This window comes from Dermacentor variabilis, chromosome 9 (genome assembly GCF_050947875.1).
Source record: "Dermacentor variabilis isolate Ectoservices chromosome 9, ASM5094787v1, whole genome shotgun sequence".
Classification (NCBI taxonomy): Eukaryota; Metazoa; Arthropoda; class Arachnida; order Ixodida; family Ixodidae; genus Dermacentor; species Dermacentor variabilis.
Window position 1 is genome coordinate 77677685 of NC_134576.1, and position 20385 is coordinate 77698069.

General features: G+C 47.3%; 2 protein-coding genes across 9 annotated transcripts in view; one reads left to right on the forward strand and one right to left on the reverse strand.

Annotated features, from left to right (window-relative positions):
* LOC142557006 (uncharacterized) overlaps nt 1–17595 on the forward strand; it is a 304338-nt gene extending 286743 nt beyond the window's left edge. For 4 of the 8 annotated variants that reach the window (XM_075668529.1, XM_075668532.1, XM_075668531.1 and 1 more), the window contains 2 exons: nt 15920–16002; nt 17274–17592. In XM_075668529.1, coding sequence (XP_075524644.1) covers nt 15920–16002; nt 17274–17356 — 166 coding nt within the window. In that variant the 3' untranslated portion in view covers nt 17357–17592. Of the gene's footprint in view, nt 1–7813; nt 8328–15919; nt 16003–17273 lie in introns of those variants that run through there. The other 4 variants (XM_075668524.1, XM_075668527.1, XM_075668528.1 and 1 more) reach the window with 4 other exon arrangements.
* On the reverse strand, nt 10032–13148 carry LOC142557892 (uncharacterized). The gene is made up of 4 exons (XM_075670097.1): nt 13142–13148; nt 11077–11362; nt 10194–10347; nt 10032–10055 (listed from the first exon to the last, which is right to left on the reverse strand). The coding sequence occupies exons 1-4, from the start codon at nt 13146–13148 to the stop codon at nt 10032–10034; spliced, it is 471 nt and encodes a 156-aa protein (XP_075526212.1).
* Nucleotides 17596–20385: the final 2790 nt, after the last annotated feature.

Sequence of the window (20385 nt, forward strand, 5' to 3'; positions counted from 1 at the left end):
CATCTTCAGAGCAGTTGGAGTAGCCGACTGGTAAACTATGGCTCCATAGTCTAGTCGTATGCGTATGACGCTTTTATACAAGTTCATGAGACATTTTCTATCACTGCCCCAGGTTGTGCGTGAGAGCACCTTTAAGATATTCATTGTTTTCATGCACTTGTCTTTAAGATATTTTATGTGCTGTACAAAGGTTAGTTTCGCGTCTAAAATTATGCCTAAGAATTTATGTTCGCTGTTTACGGGCAGACGCTCACCATGCAGCACAATTTCAGGATCAGGGTGCAGGCCTCTTTTTCTCGAGAACATGACACAGGTGCTTTTTTGTGGGTTCAGTCTGAACCCGTTCTCATCAGCCCATTTGGAGACCCTGTTAAGACCAAGCTGGACCTGTCGCTCACAGATTGCAAGAGAACTTGACTGAAATCCTATCTGCACGTCGTCAACATACGTTGAATAGAAGATGTTATGTGGTATGTGTAGACGAAGAGAATTCATTTTTACTATAAAGAGTGTGCAGCTGAGTACCCCGCCCTGCGGCACTCCAGTTTCATGTACAAACTTCTGTGACAGAACACTGCCCACTCGAACACGGAATGTCCGATTCGACAGATAACTTTCTATAACATTTAACATATTTCCGTGTATACCTAACTGTGAGAGGTCTTTCAATATCCCGAACCGCCACGTTGTATCATAGGCTTTCTCCATATCTAAGAATACTGATAAGAAAAACTGCTTATGGACAAAAGCTTCACGGATGCGTGCCTCGATACGTATGAGATGGTCAGTGGTGGATCGACCCTCCCGAAACCCGCACTGGTATGGGTCCAGCAATTTGTTTGATTCTAGGAAGTGTAGTAGGCGACAGTTAATCATTTTTTCGAATACTTTGCAGAGGCAACTTGTTAATGCTATAGGTCTATAACTTGATACAGAGGAAGGATCCTTTCCGCGCTTCAGTATTGGAATTATAATAGCCTCCTTCCAAGCAGAGGGAATCTCGCCGGAAGACCATATAACGTTGTAAAGGGAAAGGAGGGTTTTCTGTGTTTCGGATGGTAGTTGTTTTAACATCTCATATATTATGCGGTCTGAACCTGGGGCGGATGTATTACAGTAGTTCAGTGCTGCCTGCAGTTCTGCTATGCAGAATGGTTAATTGTACTGCGCACTTTTTGCACATTTCCTTTCTAGCTTTTGGTTCTCTATTCGTGTTTTGCAGTTTAGGAATGTTTCGGTGTAGTGTGAGGAGCTGGATATGTGTTCAAAGTGTGTGCCAAGAAAGTTGGCTTGATCTTCCAGGCTTTCTCCGTGACTATTTACTAAAGGCAGGGAATACGTTTGTTGTCCATTAACCTTTTTCACTCTATTCCATACTTTGCTCTCATCTGTGTACGAGCTGATGCTTGATATATACTTCGCCCAACTCTCTCGTCTTGCTTGTCGGCGCGTTCTCCTCGCCTGGGATTTGATATGGTTAAGGTTTTCCAGGTTTTCAGCTGTAAGAGAATCGCGAAATATCGCCCACGCTTTGTTCTGGTTCCTCCGTGCTTGCCTGCATGCATCGTTCCACCAGGGAACACGCCGCTTGGAACCCATGCCGCTCGTTTGTGTAATACATTTACAGGCGGCATCCAGTATAAAAGCTGTAAAATATGCAACAGCATCATCTATGATTATACCAGACATCTCAGTCCACGTCATGTAAGTAAGAGATCGGTACCGTTCCCAATCGGCTGAGTCAATCTTCCACCGAGGGACCAGCGGGGGAAGTTGATCTTGTTTCGGCGTAGTTAGGATTATTGGGAAGTGGTCACTCCCATACGGGTTGTTAAGCACATTCCATTTAAAATAGGGTAAAAGCGTCGGCGATAAAATGCTAAGATCTATGGCAGAGTATGACTTGTTGGACAGGTTAAAATATGTGGGCTCCTTCGTGTTCAAGAGACATGTTCCAGAGGAAAAAAGCACCTCTTCAATGACGCGACCTCGCGCATCTCAGCGTGAATCGCCCCACAAAGTACTGTGTGCATTAAAATCACCAAGAATAAAATAGGGGTCCGGGAGCTCATCTATTAATGACTCTTAGTCGCGTCTGTGAAGGTGATGATGTGGTGGTATATACAGAGAACAGATTGTAATGAGTTTATTTAAAAGTACGGCTCGAACGGCCACGGCCTCAAGGGCCGTTTGGAGCTTTAAATACTGACATGCTATACTTTTGTCAGCAATAATGGCTACACCGCCAGATGCTGCGACAGCATCCTCGCGGCCTTTGCAAAACGTAACATACTTTCGGAGAAAGTTTGTTTCTATAGATTTTAAGTGTGTTTCCTGTAAACACAGCACTTTTGGATTATGTTTGTGGATGAGTTCTTGCACATCGTCAAGGTTTCTAAGAAGACCTCTGACGTTCCACTGAATTATTTGTGTATCCATTTTTATAGTAAATTGCTGCTGTGCTTACGGAAAAGGCAGTGATTCCTTAGATTACAGAGCTCTTTCGAGGCCCTGTAACCGGGGTTTTGTTCTTTTTAAAGCGTTCGAGGGAACCTCGCCGCTCCTTAGGCGCTTGGTGCGCCTTGAGGATAGGTGTAGTGTCCATTGCCTCTGGTGAGGCTCCGGACACGTGCTCTTGCGAGCGAGAAGTTTTCAGAGAGAGTCCCGCCTTGGAGGGCAAGACCCCTGCGCCCACCAGCCCGGAGGTCGATGGAGCTCCCTGAGGAATTTGGCTGCGCCGGCTGTTGCCAGCGCCGGAAGGGGCGGGGGAGGGTGGGGCTGCCTCAGTGGCGCCCACCTTCGGGGTCGGTGGCCCCGTCTGCTGGGTAGACGGAGCAGCGCTAGCTGCAACCGCCACGGGGGCTGATGGCGTAACTGCCGACTCACGGCTTGTGGGTCGGACAGCCGCCGGAGGCCGTTGTGGCGCTGCCCCCTGACGCGCCACTTCGGCAAAGCTGGCCTTAGGAAGGTATGCAACCCGCCTGCGTGCCTCTTTGAAGGATACGTTTTCTTTGACTTTGATTGTCACAATCTCCTTTTCTTTTTTCCATGACGGGCAGGACCGCGAGTATGCGGCATGCTCGCCATCCCAGTTGACACAATGTGGAGTGTTCTGGCATGTTTCGGAGGAATGTTCAGTGTCACTACACTTGGCACATGTCAGCCGGCCTCGACAGTTCTGTGAACTGTGGCCAAACCTTTGGCACTTAAAGCATCTGAGAGGATTGGGCACGTATGGCCTAACTCGAAGTTTGATATAACCGGCCTCGGTGGACTCGGGGAGGACACTTGAGCCGAAAGTGAGTATCAGGTGTTTTGTTTGGATTTCTTTTCCATCTCGCCTCATCTTAATTCTTTTGACATTTATAACATTCTGTTCGCAGAAGCCCTCCAAGAGCTCAGCCTCAGTGAGCTCCAGCAAATCATCGTCGGAAACAACGCCGCGGGAGGTATTCATCGTGCGGTGCGGGGTTACTACTACTTGGGTCTCTCCAAATGATACTAGTTTAGGCAGTTTCTCAAATTGCTTCTGATCGCGGAGCTCCAAGAGGAGGTCACCGCTTGCCATCCTCGAAGCCTTATAACCTGGACCAAACACTTCGATAAGAGTCTTCGATACAAGGAACGGTGAGATTGTTCGCACTTGTTTAGCTGGTTTGTCTGAGTGGATTATGTGAAAACGAGGAAAATTGTGGACTTGCCGTCCGAAAAACTGAAAGACTTCTTCTGTGCGCCCTCGTTTCTGAGGGCGATCAGGGAGTTTAGGAAACGCGTTTTCCATAGATATAGTTGGGTTTTCGGCCGCGATGCCGACTACCCACCATGGAGCCCAACAGGGGGACGTGACAGAAGTTCCTGCTAGAGAAACCCTGCCACCGCCAGCCGTACATCGCTGCTATAACCAAATACAGCATAACCAAGGCTGGCTAGCTACACAAGGTTAATCCTTGCCGCCGGGAAACTAGGAAGTGAGGAGAAGTGATGAGAAGACAGGAAAGATGAAAAAGGCGAGAGAGAAAGACGAAGATTGGAGAGGAGGACAGGAAAAGGCGACTGCCGATTTCCCCAGGGTGGGTCAGTCCGGGGGTGCCGTCTATGTGAAGCCGAGGCCGAAGAGGTGTGTTGCCTCCGCCGAGGGGCCTTAAAGGTCCAAACACCCAGCTTCGGCTCAACCCCCAGGATCCCCTTTTCCCCAGACACGGCTAAGCCGCGCACGGCTACACGCGGGAGGGTCCAACCCTCGTGTGCTCGGGTACGTGGTGTCGCAACACACCAAACGCCTGCTGACGCAGACGCCCCTGCAGGGAGACCTCCTCGTGAACGGAAAGAGTGCCGAGTGCTTCGTGATTCCGCAGCTACAATTATTGTAGTTCACCCCTCTTACGTAGAACCCGATATGTTCACGGGCGAGTGCGCATGGGTCAAGCAAGCCGTGGAAGCTCATAGCGTGTGTTTGCCCGTAGCAAAAGTGCTTATTGAAGGACCTTTCGGAGCACATGAGACGCAGGCCGCAGTGTCATCTATGCTGCCCCCCCCCCCAGTACCCGTACCTATTTTAGAACAGGTCCGATCACCTCCTGCGCGAGAAGGGCCTTTTGTTTGGTGAGGCTAGCGTTCAGGCCTTAACCAGATCGAGGGTTCGGGAGCTCGCTGCAAAGGCGGTAGTTGCGGGGCCGACGTTGTCGAACAATGAGAAAGGGTCGGAGCCGCAGCAAGCTGATATTCAAAGCACGTCCGAACTGAACAAAATTGAGCCTGTAGCGTTGAAGGCCCCAGATACTGGAGAGGAAACGCCCGACACGGGAAAGTTAGAAGAGCTATCTGCAGATTTGCTCATCGCGCCTACGTCAGATGGACTTAATAGGTTGCTAAAAGTCAGCCGGTCGGCTTTGTTAGCCGAGCAAAAAAAGGATGGCAGCCTAGAAAACATGCGCTGCAATGTCAAGAAAGGTATCGCCAAGAAAAATGCTCGTTTTGTGGAAAGAAGAGGGGGACTGTACCGGAAGTATCTAGACCGCAGTGGAGTGGAGTTCGATCAGCAGATCGTGCCTCAGTGCTACCGTCAGGATCTGTCGCGCTTGTCGCATTGAGGTTCCTGGTCCGGACACCTAGGAGTTAAGAAGACTAAGGACCATCTCTTTGCAAGAGTACTATTGGCCAGGGTGTTTTGGTGACGCAGAACACTTTGTGAGGACATGTGACACCTGTCAGCGGGTGGGCAAACCAGGGGACAAATCGAGGGCGCCGTTGAAGTTGGTACCTATCATTACGGAGTCTTTTACGCCGCTCGTTACTGATACAGTCGGACCTCGGCCGGTAACAACCACGGGGTACAGACACATTTTGACTGTGATCTACCCAGCGACAAAGTTCCCTGAAGCAGTGCCGCTTAAAGAACTCAGCTCAGGTGAGATAGTCAATGCACTACTGTCCATATTTGCGCGAGTTCGTTTTCCTGCGGAAATCCAGTCAGATAAGGGCACAGTGTTTACTAGCGCCAGAGTCCTTCCATGTTTTTTCGGGTCACGAAACTGCCGCCTCAGTTTCATATAGCGCCAGCGCCCGCCGCTAGAAGCGCAACCGTGCATGAGAGGGTATGCGAACGCCGCTACCACTGTGGTTGTGTGTGGGGCAGCCTCGGTATTCTAGGTTTCTCAACTTCCTCAACGATCGCTTTAGTTTCACGTAACTATTTTTAACATTGAATATAATTAAATTACTGCCTGAGCGTGTCTTCTGCGATGGTATGAGCGCACGGGACGAAAGAAAAAAAGCCGCTCATAACATGGAGCTTGCGGCGGTCTCAGACCGAAAAAAAAGAAAGATCTGGAATTTTAAGAGCCAGAACCGCGATACGATTATGAGGCAGGCCGTAGTGGCGGACTCGGGATTAGTTTTGACCACTTGGGATCCTTTCAAATGCACCTAACTTTAAATAAACGGGTGTTTTGCATTTCGCCCCCGTCGAAGTGCGTCCGCTGTACACGGCCGGGCGGTCTCGGTCCGGATTTCTTCGTCATCGCCGTTCGCCTCAACGCTTCGGTGAGCTCCGCTTTTTAATATTTGCCTTAAATTAAACACCGCGCATTCGCAACAAAACGCCAGTGGTCCCACTTATCACCAGATGAGTAAGCGCCAATTCTTCCTTGTGCATAGCGCCAGATTGTTCGCCGAGCACAGCTGTTCAGTTTCTGTTAAACTGTGGCAGAGAAGGACTCTGTGGGCAGTATCTTATAAAGAGATCAAAAGAATGAAATTGCTCTTGCAAAGGGCTGCTACCGTGGAATACTTAATGACAAAGACAAGGGAACTGAGCTGCTCCATGCGCTTAAGATTTATTGAAAAGCGATGCCATTTCTGAATAAGATTTAGGTAGAATTAATGCAAGACGGAACTTCGCTACTGAATGTCTTCGGTGCGGCTTTTAACAACGGATTAAGGCGAACCTGAAGTGTTAGGAGCTGCACAGTTGAAACTAGCTGTAATTAGGCAATTGCCTTAACAAGCAGTCGTTTAGAAGCGTCAGTAAGCCCAGCACTTAGTCACGCTGCCCGTGGTTTCGACGCGGAAACGACGAGACTAGGTATTTTGGTTCTTAATTCGCAACTATTTACAATATGTTAAAATGTTGCAATCACCAGTCCTGATATTCTTATCATGGCCGAAAAATGAAAAAAAAACTTTATAATTCGATTAAGAAAAGAAATAAAACGTGTTGGTGCAAAACAAATACAAGCACGATCATTTATTTATCATGTAAAATAAGCGGAGCGAAATACAGATAGCACAGAGGCTTCCGGTCATAAATGGTCCACCATTCACAATGCAAGAAGTTTGTTAAAAGCATGACACTGATATAATACGCATAAAGAAATAAGATCAAACGTGAGAGGTAAGCATTGGGAGGCAGGAAACAAACACCAGCAAACGAATGGCAATAAGTACAGAATGCATAGTCGATTGTTTCTATAAACAAGAAAGTGTAAAGCATAAGCATTTCATAACACACGGCTAAAGTACTCTCAAACGAACACAAGTAGCCACATCACAAATACAGCAATTTTTTTTAAATGGCTTGTTAGAGATAACACCTTTCTACTTCTTCAGCTGTTACTTAAACATGCACACAAAACTTGCTCAGCAAATCACAATACAAATGTAGCTAACAGTGTGCTAATAATCTTCTTACTCATAGCAGCTTATAGACCTAAAAGTATGTGCAATTGAACAATAGTAGCCCATCAATAGCCAAGACTAAAGGACAATGAAAAATAAAACAATGCATATTATTCTGTTTTAACACTTGCATTTAAAGGAATTCTAATGCTATACCTTTCATAGATGGTCGGGGTAAGGGCGCTATTGCTGTGAACTACTCTATCCTGGTATAACACAAATTGAGGTTGCAACAAAGCATAAAGCAAATGTGTTTTGTCATCAATGCCCTGATCAGATCTCACAACACCCTTATTCTCCATCATCAGCATTGCAATTTTTTATGAGTGGTCACCTTTACACGATAATCGTGATACCTACTGCGTCCCTTTAACTGGACCGCTTCAACTGGTTGGTTTCCTACCACCCCCTGCTGGACATGAAGCTCGCCCCTTTGCTTGCATTTGCTTGTTTTTTCTCTCGTGCAAAAATGCAAGCGGGTCTTAAGAAACAACTGAACAACTTCTGCAGTGGTGCTTACAAAGTGTGATTTGCAGCCGACAGCGGCTGTAGCAGTACGACTGTCCATCAAAACATTCTCCACAATATTAACGTACACATCAGAACAGGCAATTTTGTAAACTGTGCACACTTCCAGATGATCTTCCACAATTTGGAGGAGAGCGACTAGCTGGCTGGAAGGCACTTGTAGACCACCTATGGATTGGGCAAGAATCAGGCCAGTTGCCGCTCGTTCAAAACTTCTCATTGTTCTTACACAGCTCGAGCAGCTCAATGAAGAAAACTTTTTTGCGACATAGCCAGCAAGGTAATCCATTATGCATTCTTTTGGGGACTGCTGATGGCAGAGAACTGAAGCCTCCTCCGCCGTTTCTGCAGGCTCCAAGAGGACTTCATCCAGAAGAATGGCCAAAGAATCATCCTGAAATGCAAATACCATATTGCTGGTGTGCTCAGCAGCCCGCACACAATGCAACAAATTTACTGGATGCCTTGTATTGTTATACAGCTTTACCATGACAATTACAACTAGCCTTTATCAAAAATCGGCATGGCTTTTCTAAATCAACAGCTGCAAAAGCATCCATTCTTGATATGCATGCATTGCAGTGTCCTGCCATACATGCGATGCCCATACAGCTTCATGTGGCCAGAAATGAACGGACTTGCACATAATTCTATACAAAACAAGAACTATGACATGTACACTTAGTTAAGGAAATAAAAAGGCCTGCTTGATTTCATTCTGTTCAGGAGACATTGCTCCAAATATATTGTTGCTCACATGACAGGCCCCAGTAGGTTTTTCTTTGTTGAATAAATCTTGCAGCTTGAGGAGCAGTTGTGGACCATCTCCAGCTACTGAGGATCGCTTGGGCGGCTGGACAAGATTCTTCACAGAAAGCATCCTATATATAAATAGGAATTGCTGGACTGTTGGCTGTCCTCCATCACCGGTAACATGTCTGACAATGCCAAGAAATCTCTGAAACGAAAAATGCTTTGTTATTTACCTAGTTGCATGCACGAAGATGAACTTGTTTGCCTATAATGGGTCTTATCCAAACTTTCCCACTAGTACATAGCGAAAATCTGCTTTAAGAAGGTTCTCAACAAGAGATATGGTACTGAGCAGGGTTACTCTTAGAGCCTCACATGTCGGCTTGCTCAAAAAGCAAATTTGCCTCTGCTTCGGCAGACTTTCTATGTAGTTGCAGCAGCTGTCGAGCTATGCAACGCTCTGTGTCAGTGTCTGTAAAGTAATAAAGTATTCAGCAAGAAGTCAGAGATATGTGTGAGGCCAAAAGAGTAATTCTTACAGCAACATGTTCAGCTTCATTGTACTGCACATGCTCAGGCCTCCGAGAGTTCAAGCAGCCACATAGTTTGTTCATCCTCCTGGTGAATTCATATGTTGCTGCAGACCCATGGAGCTTTGTGCATGCTTCCTGCTCACTGTAGAGTTTCATCGCTGTAGCTGTGGATTCACTGAACAACTGGAAATAAGAAATTTTCCTTCTCACCGTTCTTTGTGGGTAATGTGCAAAAGCAATTTTTGTATGTCCTAATAGCACCTGAACATCAGGTACCTTACCTGAACAGCAAGTTTGACGCTCATTTTCTGGAAAGCATTTGGGTATATATGTGCCTTTGTGAGCTTTGGCACAGCACGCAGTCCAGATTGCTGCTCTTCATGTTGTAGGAGTTCTGCATAATGATGATGAAATACTTCCTGCCCTCGTGGCAGCTGTAGGAAAAAGGAAAAATTACTTCTGATAAAACCATACGAGCGTGTATCTAACAGGAACAAAATTCTTTCCCTTACCAGAAACTTCCCAACTTTCAGCAGGTTGTTTCTAATACACTTAAATATGTGTGGTGGGTCAATGACAGCATAAATCATCCTAGAGGGCTCACATGGGTGCTGAAATGACACCTGTTTGTCTCTGATGTCGCCACGAATGCCTGCAAAGAGATGTGCGACTAATAAAATTAAGTCTTCCTGGTTGGCCTGCAGCACAAGTCGTATGTTATTAAATATTTACCTAGGGACCTCAAGGCTGACCGATTGGTTGTCGAATTATCACATGTCACTGCATTAATAACCGCTCCAGAATTTGACAAGTGTACAATACACTGCAGTAAAAGCTTCGCAAGTACTGATCCAGGGGTGGAGCTCGATGCGCAGAAAGTTCCCACAGTTTGTGACCATCCATGCAAGAAGGGTCGAAACAGGAAGACCAACACGTGATCACCATTTTTTTCATGGTCTCCTGGCCTGGTGTGGTCACCAAAGTCAACTTTTCCAAGGAATTTCATGTCAGACTCTCTGACGTGCAGGCTTTTCCTGACACTCATTTCTTCGATGTTGAGCACACCTGAAAAAAAATTGTCATTTGAATCATTTCAGAAAGGCACAAGCACAACATGCAGTTTAAGAGATGCGCTTTCCAACCTCGTCTTTCTTTTTCAGGGGAAGTCAGCAGCTTTTCCTTCAGCATAGTGAATGTGTGTGCATCAAACCCAAAATCAGCTTTCAATTTCTTCATGTAGCCGTACAGTGTGCGTGGGTTCGGCAGGGGCAGAAAGTTATTTTCTTGAATATATGTGTATACAGAGGTCGACTTAATCTTCAAGAGAAGGCAGTCATACAGCCAGTCTTTCTTATACCTGGCGAGGAAAGGGTGCAAATTTCATTCACATGCTCAAGCATGCTACCAGAGTCATTCCTGATGCTACCAAGCATAAACATACTGCTGTGAACCAAGGCTATCTGTATGCCAAGAGGTGATGTGAACATGCATATTGCACTGTGCATATCATGCAAACCATGTCAACATGCAGGCAAACATTCTCTAAAAGAGAGCACACTACTATGAATAACACAGAGATGTGGTGCATTGTCAATATAGAACACCGAATAATCAAGCAAATATGTGTGCATGCATTCCCAAGTTCTAACTAAAATGTGTAGTAGTCCCCAGTGCATAATAACAATCATTCAGCATCTGCTAATAAACATGCTCCAGAGAATAACATTAAGGTGCTGAGAAAGATGGAAACAGCAAGCTCACAGTGCTATGATGGTGTGAATAAGCCGCTTCCAGCAGTCAAGAATGCTACATTTACCATAGACAAAAATTGTTGCTACATGGTTCGATACTGTGGAATCAATGCAGAATGGGTGGAATCAAGCACAAAAAGTGGTATCATTTCTGAGTGGTCTTGTGCATCGATTTGCATTTGAAGGCGACCAACATTCGTTCAAAACACATCAAATACTTAGCTTCCACTGTCCTACGATAGACATGGACATTCCTCTATGTACCTAAAATTAGCACACGAACATTCCACCACCTTCACGTATACTATATATGTGATGCAGTGGTTCGAACTTACCGGACAGCTCGAGCAGACTTTGCGCTCGCCTTCATCACACACTGATCAATAATCAATTTCTCGCGATCTGAAAGGCTTTGAAGGTTCTGCTGTTGCCGTTTGCACTTGGCAGACTGCAATCGGAATTTGGCAAGTTTTCCTTGGCATTGTTGAAGCTGCTGTTTCGCGGCTCGAAGCTGGCGCCTCAATGTCTGCACTTCAGCACAGCTGGCACAGCCAATCACGCGGTCTGTTTGAGAAGCCGAGTCCGTTTGGTGGTTTTCCACCGGGTCACTGAGCGCCAAGTCTAAAAGAAAAGAAGAACGAAATTATTTATTTTGACATTTTGCAGGCTCTGCCGATGCCCTTCAAACTGACGGCAAGAAGTTAGCAATTTATGGGTGCAATCATAAAGCAAAAGAGTAAACCACACCTGATGGCGCGGACGTAAACAGGACTAACCTACCGTAATTCCCTGCAGCATCGGTCCAGTCTGAACACGGTGTCGGCGATGATCGGCGCACTTCAACCGTACCCGACAACTCACGAGGTCGTTTGCGTGATGGTCGAACTGTCGATGAGCGGGACCGAGGTTTGGGCTGCATGAGGTACGCTGGAAGGCCTTCAAAAATCCTTGGAACGGCGTTAGTCTTCAGCATCGGCTTCTCACGCTCAAGGGACACGTCGTCGCCGTTGATGTTGAAATTGTACGCAGTGACGATGTCCGAGGCGTCAAAGTGTTTCGCGCACACACGTGTATACTTGGATTCGAAATTAAAACCGTCACTTTCCTGCCGCGGTATGGCCCGCTTCCATTTCTCGCGCTGCTCCTTGTTATTAGGTAAACAGAACAACGACACCTTTTCGGTCGTGCCCTTGTAGCCGGAACGGCACCCAGACACGCAACACGTGTTCGGCATCGTTGTCCCACCCCACCACTTCAACCAAATAACCCAACACTCGAAAAATAGCAACGCACATGCACAGAACGCACCCGATCAGTCAGCTCGCCTCGCACTGCGCACGCATTTTGTTACGCGAACGATGCCCTCTGTGGCACAGTGGCGCCGCGTCGCGGCACCTTTGGGAAGCATATGAACCTCTCCCATAGCGTGACGGCGGAGTTTCGTGACCAGAAAAACATGGAAGGACTCTGCTGGCGCTTTGACGACAGCCTTTCTCGAAAGGTGTGGGGTAAAGCTGTTACACAGCTTAGTGTACCACCCACAGTCGAATTCCGTTGAGAAGCTCCACTCCGTCATGAAGCGCGTGTTGAGAGCATTGTGTTTTGTACAACAAACTGACTGGGAGCTGTGTCTGCCTGGGGTGATGTTTGGATTAAGGACCGCGCCGCATGCGTCTACGGGGTTTTCGCCAGCTGAGCTGGTGTACGGTCACTCGCTGCGGTCTCCGCTTCGCATGCTTCGAGACTCGTGGGAAGGCAGGGGCGACGACCCAGTCGTGGTGGAGTACGTGCTTAGGCTCCTCGAACGCTTAAGAAGGGCACAGGAGTTGTCAGGTGAAGCAATGGCAAAGGCCCAGCAGAGGGCCAAGGTTTGTTATGATCGGACAGCCAGGGCCTGTCGTTTTGAGGTGGGCAATGAGGTAGTGATATTGCGCACATCGCTAAAAAAATAACTCGACGTGCAGTGGGAGGATCCGTGATAGTACTGCCTCTGCGTGGTGACGCCAAGAATCGACGTTGAGCGTGCTCTATTTCCTTCCCAACATTGAGGCAGTAGCGCAGCTATAGGATAACGACGTTCGCCAATAGTAGCAAATAAAGAAAGTTTTTATGGACCAGAATGACAGACTTCGGAAGTGTCATAGCATTGACTCCCGCGCCACAGGGAAGCATGTGCCATTTTCTAATAGGGTGAGGAGATCCGCGTCACTGACACGTTATTTAATTTTCGTTCGGGTTCAAGGCTGCGCACAGCCAAAACACTACATGCGGTAGTGCCGACGACGATTTTTGTGGAGTTGCTGTTGGGCAACTCATGACTGTCGGGCTTTAACTGTGCAAATGCGATATAGCCTCTGAAATTGCCAATGAAAGCTTTATTGAAATATTTTTGTGACTTGCCATCCATATTTTCCACGAGGCCTTACATTCTGACAGCGTATGTGCAAATGCGCTTATTACAAGTTATCAACGCAGCACCCTGTGTTATTTGGTGCAGAAAATGAAACAGCGTGTATACCTGCTTCATTCGTGATCTCAGGGAATAAAAGCGAAAAGGGGGGGAGGGGGGGAGGGCGTATCCAAGGCGGCTGTGCTGGTTCTGAAGCATACCCCGCACACCTCACCGGAAATTTTCGATATTCTGCTCTTTCTGAATACAGCGCAGAGGGGGGGGGGGGGGGTGACATAGAATCTATGGGCCCCGGGTGCCAGACGACCTAGCACCGCCACTGCTAGGGGTAAATCCCTAAGGGTGGTATCAATGCGCGAGATACCCTGGCTACAATGTTCCTTGGCCGTCTCGTCGGGCGCTCGTAACGCGATCTCTCGCGCGCAGCTCGCAGGCCGTGAGTGAGGTGGCAGTGCGGCGGGGCTCCTTTAAAGTTGTGTAGAACCCACGGCATTGGCCAAAGCGGCGCTCTGCCCGTGAGGCTGAGAAAGTGGTCCTCGTGGTGTGGCGCTGGCATATTCTCCTGGAGCAGAAATCAGCGCGGATGTGGTGGTGGTCGTGAAAACTTTTATCGGCCAAATTGAGAAAGTTCGGAGAACACGAAGTAGCCCGCTACATTGTCGGCGTACCTACTCCGGCCACCGCATGACGAGGCCCCGTCTCGTCTCGCTCCCATTCACCAGAGCCATTTGGAACTCAAGCGAGGAGCAGTTAAAGAGGGCAGTCTCTCATGCCTCCGGGGAAGGGTTAGGTAAAGGGAAGAGGTGGGGATTTTGAGCACATGCCCACACCATGTGTAAGATATCACAGGTCTCCCCACAGTGCAGGCACCGACCTGCCGTGTTAGGATCAAAATGTTTGATGTTTGCAGGAAAGAGTAGAGTACCTGTCTGCAGGCGCCTTAACTTCGCTCCTCCGCCTTACTTATCCCGTTTGTAGGAGCCGGGGAAAAGCGGTGGTTGTCTCTATAATGTGTTATGATTTCATTGAACTGCTGCAGCGGTTGGTTTGCCTCCGAGCCAGAATAGCCGGGGTGAGGAGGATCCCGGTGCGTAAGTGCACGGGCAGCCGCGTCAATGGCCTCATCACTTCGTAAGCCCTGGTGGGCCAGGGGCCCGAGTGACACGATTCGATGTTGGATTTTCAGAATTTGACTGGCTAAGGGAGAAATGAAGGAGAAGCAATGTGGTCCAGATTGCAATGTCATCTGCATATAAAGCGTGTTGAACGCCTTCCACTCGCATTTCGGAGGCACATCATAGCTATGTTGCACAGGAGCGGGGATAACACCGATCCATGAGGGGTTCCCCGTGTTCCCAAAGGCTGCAGGGGGCCGACCGCATAGTCGCGCTGTTTGCTGTGGCAGTGTCACATCACTACCGTATTTTTTGTTTATAACTACTAAGTTGCCAATGTAGACGCATAAAGCAAGCTGACCCTTGACATGAGTCATATAAAAGGAAATCAGTTCGTTGAATGCGCGTTTGAGATAAAAAAGCGGAAACTGCCGACCTTGGCTCTTTCGAGCTTTTTCTTTGCTCTTTTTTTTTCAGTAATCTCAGCTATAATACCCCCCCCCCCACACACACACACGCAAATAAAAGCAGTATTACTGTGCTATGGGTCCGGAAGTCACATCGACTGTTTTGCTTTCCGATACTCGCTCACATTAATAACAAAAGACATCGCAACTAATTTGTCTACATCCATCCTATATTTTTTTGTCTGCTATGTAGACATACAAGCGCACTGAGACTTATTTTTCATTGTGGCGATCAAAGCAAGAGGTACAATACCAGGATTTATAAAGTTACAGAGGATCTCGTAGGTCGCGATACAAATTTATTGCAACATGAAAAAGACGAAAACAAATTGCGTACTGAAACGTACCCCTCAAATACATCTGAAAATGTATGATTGTATATTCTCGAAAGCGTCGAAGTTGTACGACAATATACACGCATGAAATTTCTTCTGTAATGTGCTAGTATATTTTACCTACTGTTTCATAATTCGGATACGTAATCTCAAGCAGAAAAGACGCGAGACACCTATAGGGGCCGCCGCCCGTAAGTCTGGGTGCTAGGAGCTGATTAGCTGCAAATACGACGGCCACGAGCACCCTCTAAATATCTCCAATTAAAGATGATTCAGTCATCCATGCATGGGTGCCCGATAGATCACCATTTTTCTGAGTGTCGGGCATGCCTCGCAGCTGAGTTGATGATGATGTGTTGTGTTTTGTGGCGCAAGGGCCAGGTTTGGCCAAAGAGCGCCATGACACGTGGTAATGTTGACGATGTACTGTGGAAGATGTGACTTGGCTGTAAAGTGGCCTAAAAATATTCGCTGTAAAGTGCGTAAAATCTATGGGCTATAAAATTATGGCGATGATTAATGACGAGTACTATGAACATTAAAATCCATCGTAGAAGGATGATGCAAAATATAAAATATATAAGATCGTAAAATTACTTGGAACACTGCTGCCTCGCCAGAGCGCTTGAACCACAAGGGCCTAGAGGCATGTGCTATTCAAAATAATTATCACAGCGCCATCCTCTGAAGAGAGGAGACGCTATGAACGTATGGGGCTAACAACATCCAACACAACATCTTTCAGATAACTTAGGACTGCGTTGGTGTCAAATAGCGGTTCTGGGCCGAGTAACATTATTGGATGAAGGGGGATCTGCTGCCGGTATGCAATGGGAAAATGTGTCTTTCAGATTCGGCTCTCCGACACTCCAGAAGGACGTGGAGGATGGTGAGCCTCTCCCCGCATCTACCGCAGGTTGGAGGCTCATTTCCGGTGAGTAAAAAGTTGTGTGCCAAATGTGTGTCCTATTCTTAGACGACAGAATAGGACCTCTGTCCGGCGTGATTTTGTTACGGAAGGCCAGAATCCAAACTGTGGCTTTATCACGTGGAGCTTATTATTTGTTTCCGCGTCCCATAGGCGTTGCCACTGGTTCCATAGTTTCCTCCGGAAGAAGGGCTTCAGGTCTGGGACAGGAACTGCAGCGGTGGGATTAGCAGAATGTGATGCAACTGACGTGGCCATCTGGTTACCTTCGATGCCCCTATGACCTGGCACCCAGCATATGATGACATGTTGATTACCTATATACGCTTTACACAGAGCAGAATAGAGTTCGTTAATTACCGGATTTTTGTGGTTAGAGAATGCCATCAAAGCCTTCACAACACTAAGGGAATCCGTATATATGACTGCTTTCTGGAGTTTTGATTTCCTGATATGCTTCACAGCCGACAATAGTGCGTAGGCCTCAGCCGTAAAGATACTAGTTTCCGCATGCAGTACATCGGTTTCCGAGAAGGATGGTCCGACGGCTGCGTAGGACACCCTGTCGTGTGACTTCGATGCGTCTGTGTAGAACTCCGTGCAGGAGTGTTTGTGCGGGAGTTCCCGGAAATGCATTTGGATTTCAATCTCTGGAGCGTTTTTTGTAACTTCCATGAAAGATGTATCGCATTGTATCAACTGCCACTCCCAAGGAGGTAGCAGCTTGGCTGGATGCATTAGGCGAAGTTCGAGGAGTGGAACATGCATTTCATGACTAAGCTCCCTCACACGCAGCGAGAAAGGCTGTCTTACGGAAGGACGATTACGAAACAGTGTAGCATATGCCATATCATTAATGGTGTTGAAACAGGGATGTTCAGGATTAGAGTGGACTTTCAAAAAATATGTTTGGCTGATGTATGTTCTCTGGATATGAAGTGACCACTCACTCGATTCTGCATATAAACTTTGTACGGGACTCGTTCTGAAAGCTCCTGTGGCTAAACGGATACCCAGATGGTGAACAGGGTCTAGCATCTTTAGCGCGCTCGGGGCGGCAGAGTTATATACCACGGCACCATAATCTAATCGTGACCGGATGAGGCTCTTATAGAGATTCATTAGGCACTTCCTGTCACTACCCCACGTAGTCTGGGATAGAAGTTTCGTTATGTTCATTGTTTTTAGACACTTCTCTTTAAGATGTTTAGTATGTGGGACGAAAGTGAGTCTATTGTCAAGTATAACACCTAGAAATTTGTGCTCTTTGTTTACAGGTATCTGTTGCCCACACATTTCCAAGCAAGGATCCGGAACCAGGCCTCTCTTCCTTGTAAACAGCACGCGAGAACTCTTTTGAGGATTGATTTTAAAACCATTTTTCTCTGCCCACCCTGACACCTTGTTCAAACTATGCTGTACCTGTCTCTCGCATACTGCGAGGTTACAGGATTTGAAGCCTATTTGAATGTCGTCCACATAGACAGAATATAAAATGGCCGGTGGTAAGGAAGCACGAAGTGTTGTCATCTTAACAATAAAGAGTGTGCAACTGAGCACGCCACCCTGGGGTACACCGGTTTCTTGTATAAAAGGACGTGACAGCACATTGCCTACTTTCACCCGGAAGGTACGATTGGACAAGTAGCTTTTTATTACGTTTAGCATATTACCATGAATGCCCATTTCTGACAAATCTCTCAAGATTCCGTAGCGCCAGCTCGTATCGTACGCCTTCTCCATATCGAGGAATATCGATAAGAAAAACTGTTTGTGTACAAACGCGTAACGAATATGGCCTTCAATACGTACAAGATGGTCGGTTGTGCAGCGCACTTCTCGGAAGCCACACTGATAGGGATCAAGCATTTTGTTTTGTTCAAGGAAATGAATGAGTCTCCGATTTATCATTTTTTCAAAAACCTTACACAGGCAGCTTGTAAGAGCTATCGGACGATAGCTTGCCGCCATGGATGGGTCTTTCCCCTGCTTCAAAACAGGGACCACAATTGCTTCTTTCCATGCAGTTGGAAAGTATCCTGCAGCCCAAACTGTTACAAATTGTGAGTAGTGTAACTTTGGTGTCATTGTGTAGGTTTTTGATCATTTCATACATGATTTTGTCAGAACCCGGTGCGGAGCTCTTGCATGATCTCAAGGCAGCTCTGAACTCGGCAATACTAAATGGACAGTTGTATGGTTCATTCTTTCGACATTTTCCTATTAGTGGCTTACATTCTTCTATTTGTTTGTATTTGAGGAAGGATTCTGAATAATTTGTTGAACTTGACACGCTCTGAAAGTGCTCCCCAAGTGAGTCTGCCTGGTCTTGCAGCATATCACCCTGTGTGTTTACCAGATGGAGTGAATATGTTTGTCGCCCTCTAATTCTATTTACGCGGTTCCAGACTTTCGCCTCATCTGTAAACGAGTTAATACTTGGTAAAAAGTTCTGCCAACTTTCTCTTCTGGCCTGCCTGCGGGTTCTCCTGCCTTGAGATTTTACTTTCTTAAAGTTGATAAGACTCTCTACAGTGGGGGAAGCGCGTAGCAACCCCCACGCTTTGTTCTGTTTCTTACGAGCAATCCTACATTCGTCGTTCCACCACGGGACACGCCGTCTGCATGCCAAACCACTTCCTTCAGATATGCATTTAGATGCGGCATCTATTATGAACGCTGTAACATACTCCACAGCGGCATCAATTTCTAGAGAAGACATATCAGCCCATGAGATGCTAGATAGATTTCGAAATTTCTCTCAGTCGGCTGTATCTATCTTCCACCTAGGAGCTTGTGGGGGAAATTCATTTTCTTCAGATGTTCTTAGCAGTACGGGGAAGTGATCGCTCCCGTAAGGATAGCTCGTAACTTCCCACTTGAGTTCGGGCAGTATAGACGCGGAAACTATACTAAGATCTATTGACGAAAAGGATCTGTTTGCAAGAGAGTAATATGTGGGTTCTTTCTTATTTAGAAGGCACGCTCCAGAAGAAAAAAGGAACTGTTCAACGAGACGACCTCGCGCATCTATACGAGAGTCGCCCCACAGGGAGCTGTGCGCATTGAAATCGCCAAGACCAACGTAAGGTTCTGGCAATTGATCAATAAAGGATTGGAATTCATGCTTCGTTAATTTGTAAAGTGGGGGTACGTAAAGCGAGCAAATGGTGACGAGTTTATTTAGAAGAACAGCTCGAACCGCCACTGCTTCGAGGGGCGTTTATAGCTGTAAACGCTGACAGGAGATACTTTTATGAATTAAAATGGCAACACCGCCTGATGATACGACGGCATCATCGCGATCTTTGCGGAACTTGACATACGGTAGGAGAAAGTTTGTGTGTTGTGGTGTTAAGTGTGTTTCCTGTAGACACAGCACTTTTGTATTGTGTTTTTGGATAAGCTCTTGTACGTCATCAAGGTTCCTAAGAAGACCTCTGACATTCCATTGAATTATTTGTGTAGCCATCTTGGAAGGAAATAAGTGCTGTGTGTATGGAAATGGAGGTGTTGCCTTAGGTTGCAGAGCTCTTTCGAGGCCCTGTAACGGGAGTTCTGCCCTTTCTGGAGCGTTCGAGAGAGTCTCGACGCTCCTTAGGCGTTTGGTGCGCCTTGAGGACAGGTGCAGTGTCCATTGCCTCTTGTGAGGCGCCGGACACGTGCTATTGCGAGCGAGAAGTTACAAGGGAGAGTCCTGCCTTGGAGGGCAAGACCCCTGCGCCCACCAGCCCGGAGGTCGATGGGGCCCCCTGCGGGATTTGGCTGCGCCGGCTGTTGCCAGCGCTGGAAGCGGCCGGGGAGGTTGGGGCAGCCTCTGCTGCGCCCACCTTCGGAGTCGATGGCCCCGTTTGCTGAGTAGGCGGAGCAGCGCTAGCTGCAACCACCGTGGGGGCAGATGGCGTAACTGCCGACTCACTGCCTGTGGGTCGGATAGCCACCGGAGACCGTTGTGGCGCTGCCCCCTGACGCGCCACTTCGGCAAAGGTGTTCTTTGGCAGGAAGGACACCCGCCTGCGTGCCTCTTTGAACGATATGTTTTCCTTAACTTTGATTGTGACTATGTCTTTCTCTTTTTTCCAGGACGGGCACGACCGCGAGTATGCGGCGTGCTCACCTTCACAGTTTACACAATGGAGAGTGTTCTTGCAAGCTTCAGAATTATGCTCGTGGGCACTGCACTTCGCACAGGTTTCACGGCCTCGGCAACTCTGCGAACTGTGGCCGAAGTGTTGGCATTTGAAACATCTAAGGGGGTTTTGGACATATGGCCTAACCCGGAGCTTGACGTACCCGGCCTCTACAGACTCGGGCAGAATACTTGAGCCGAAAGTCAATATAAGGTGTTTGGTCTTGATTTCTTTGCTGCCACGCCTGATCTTAATTCTT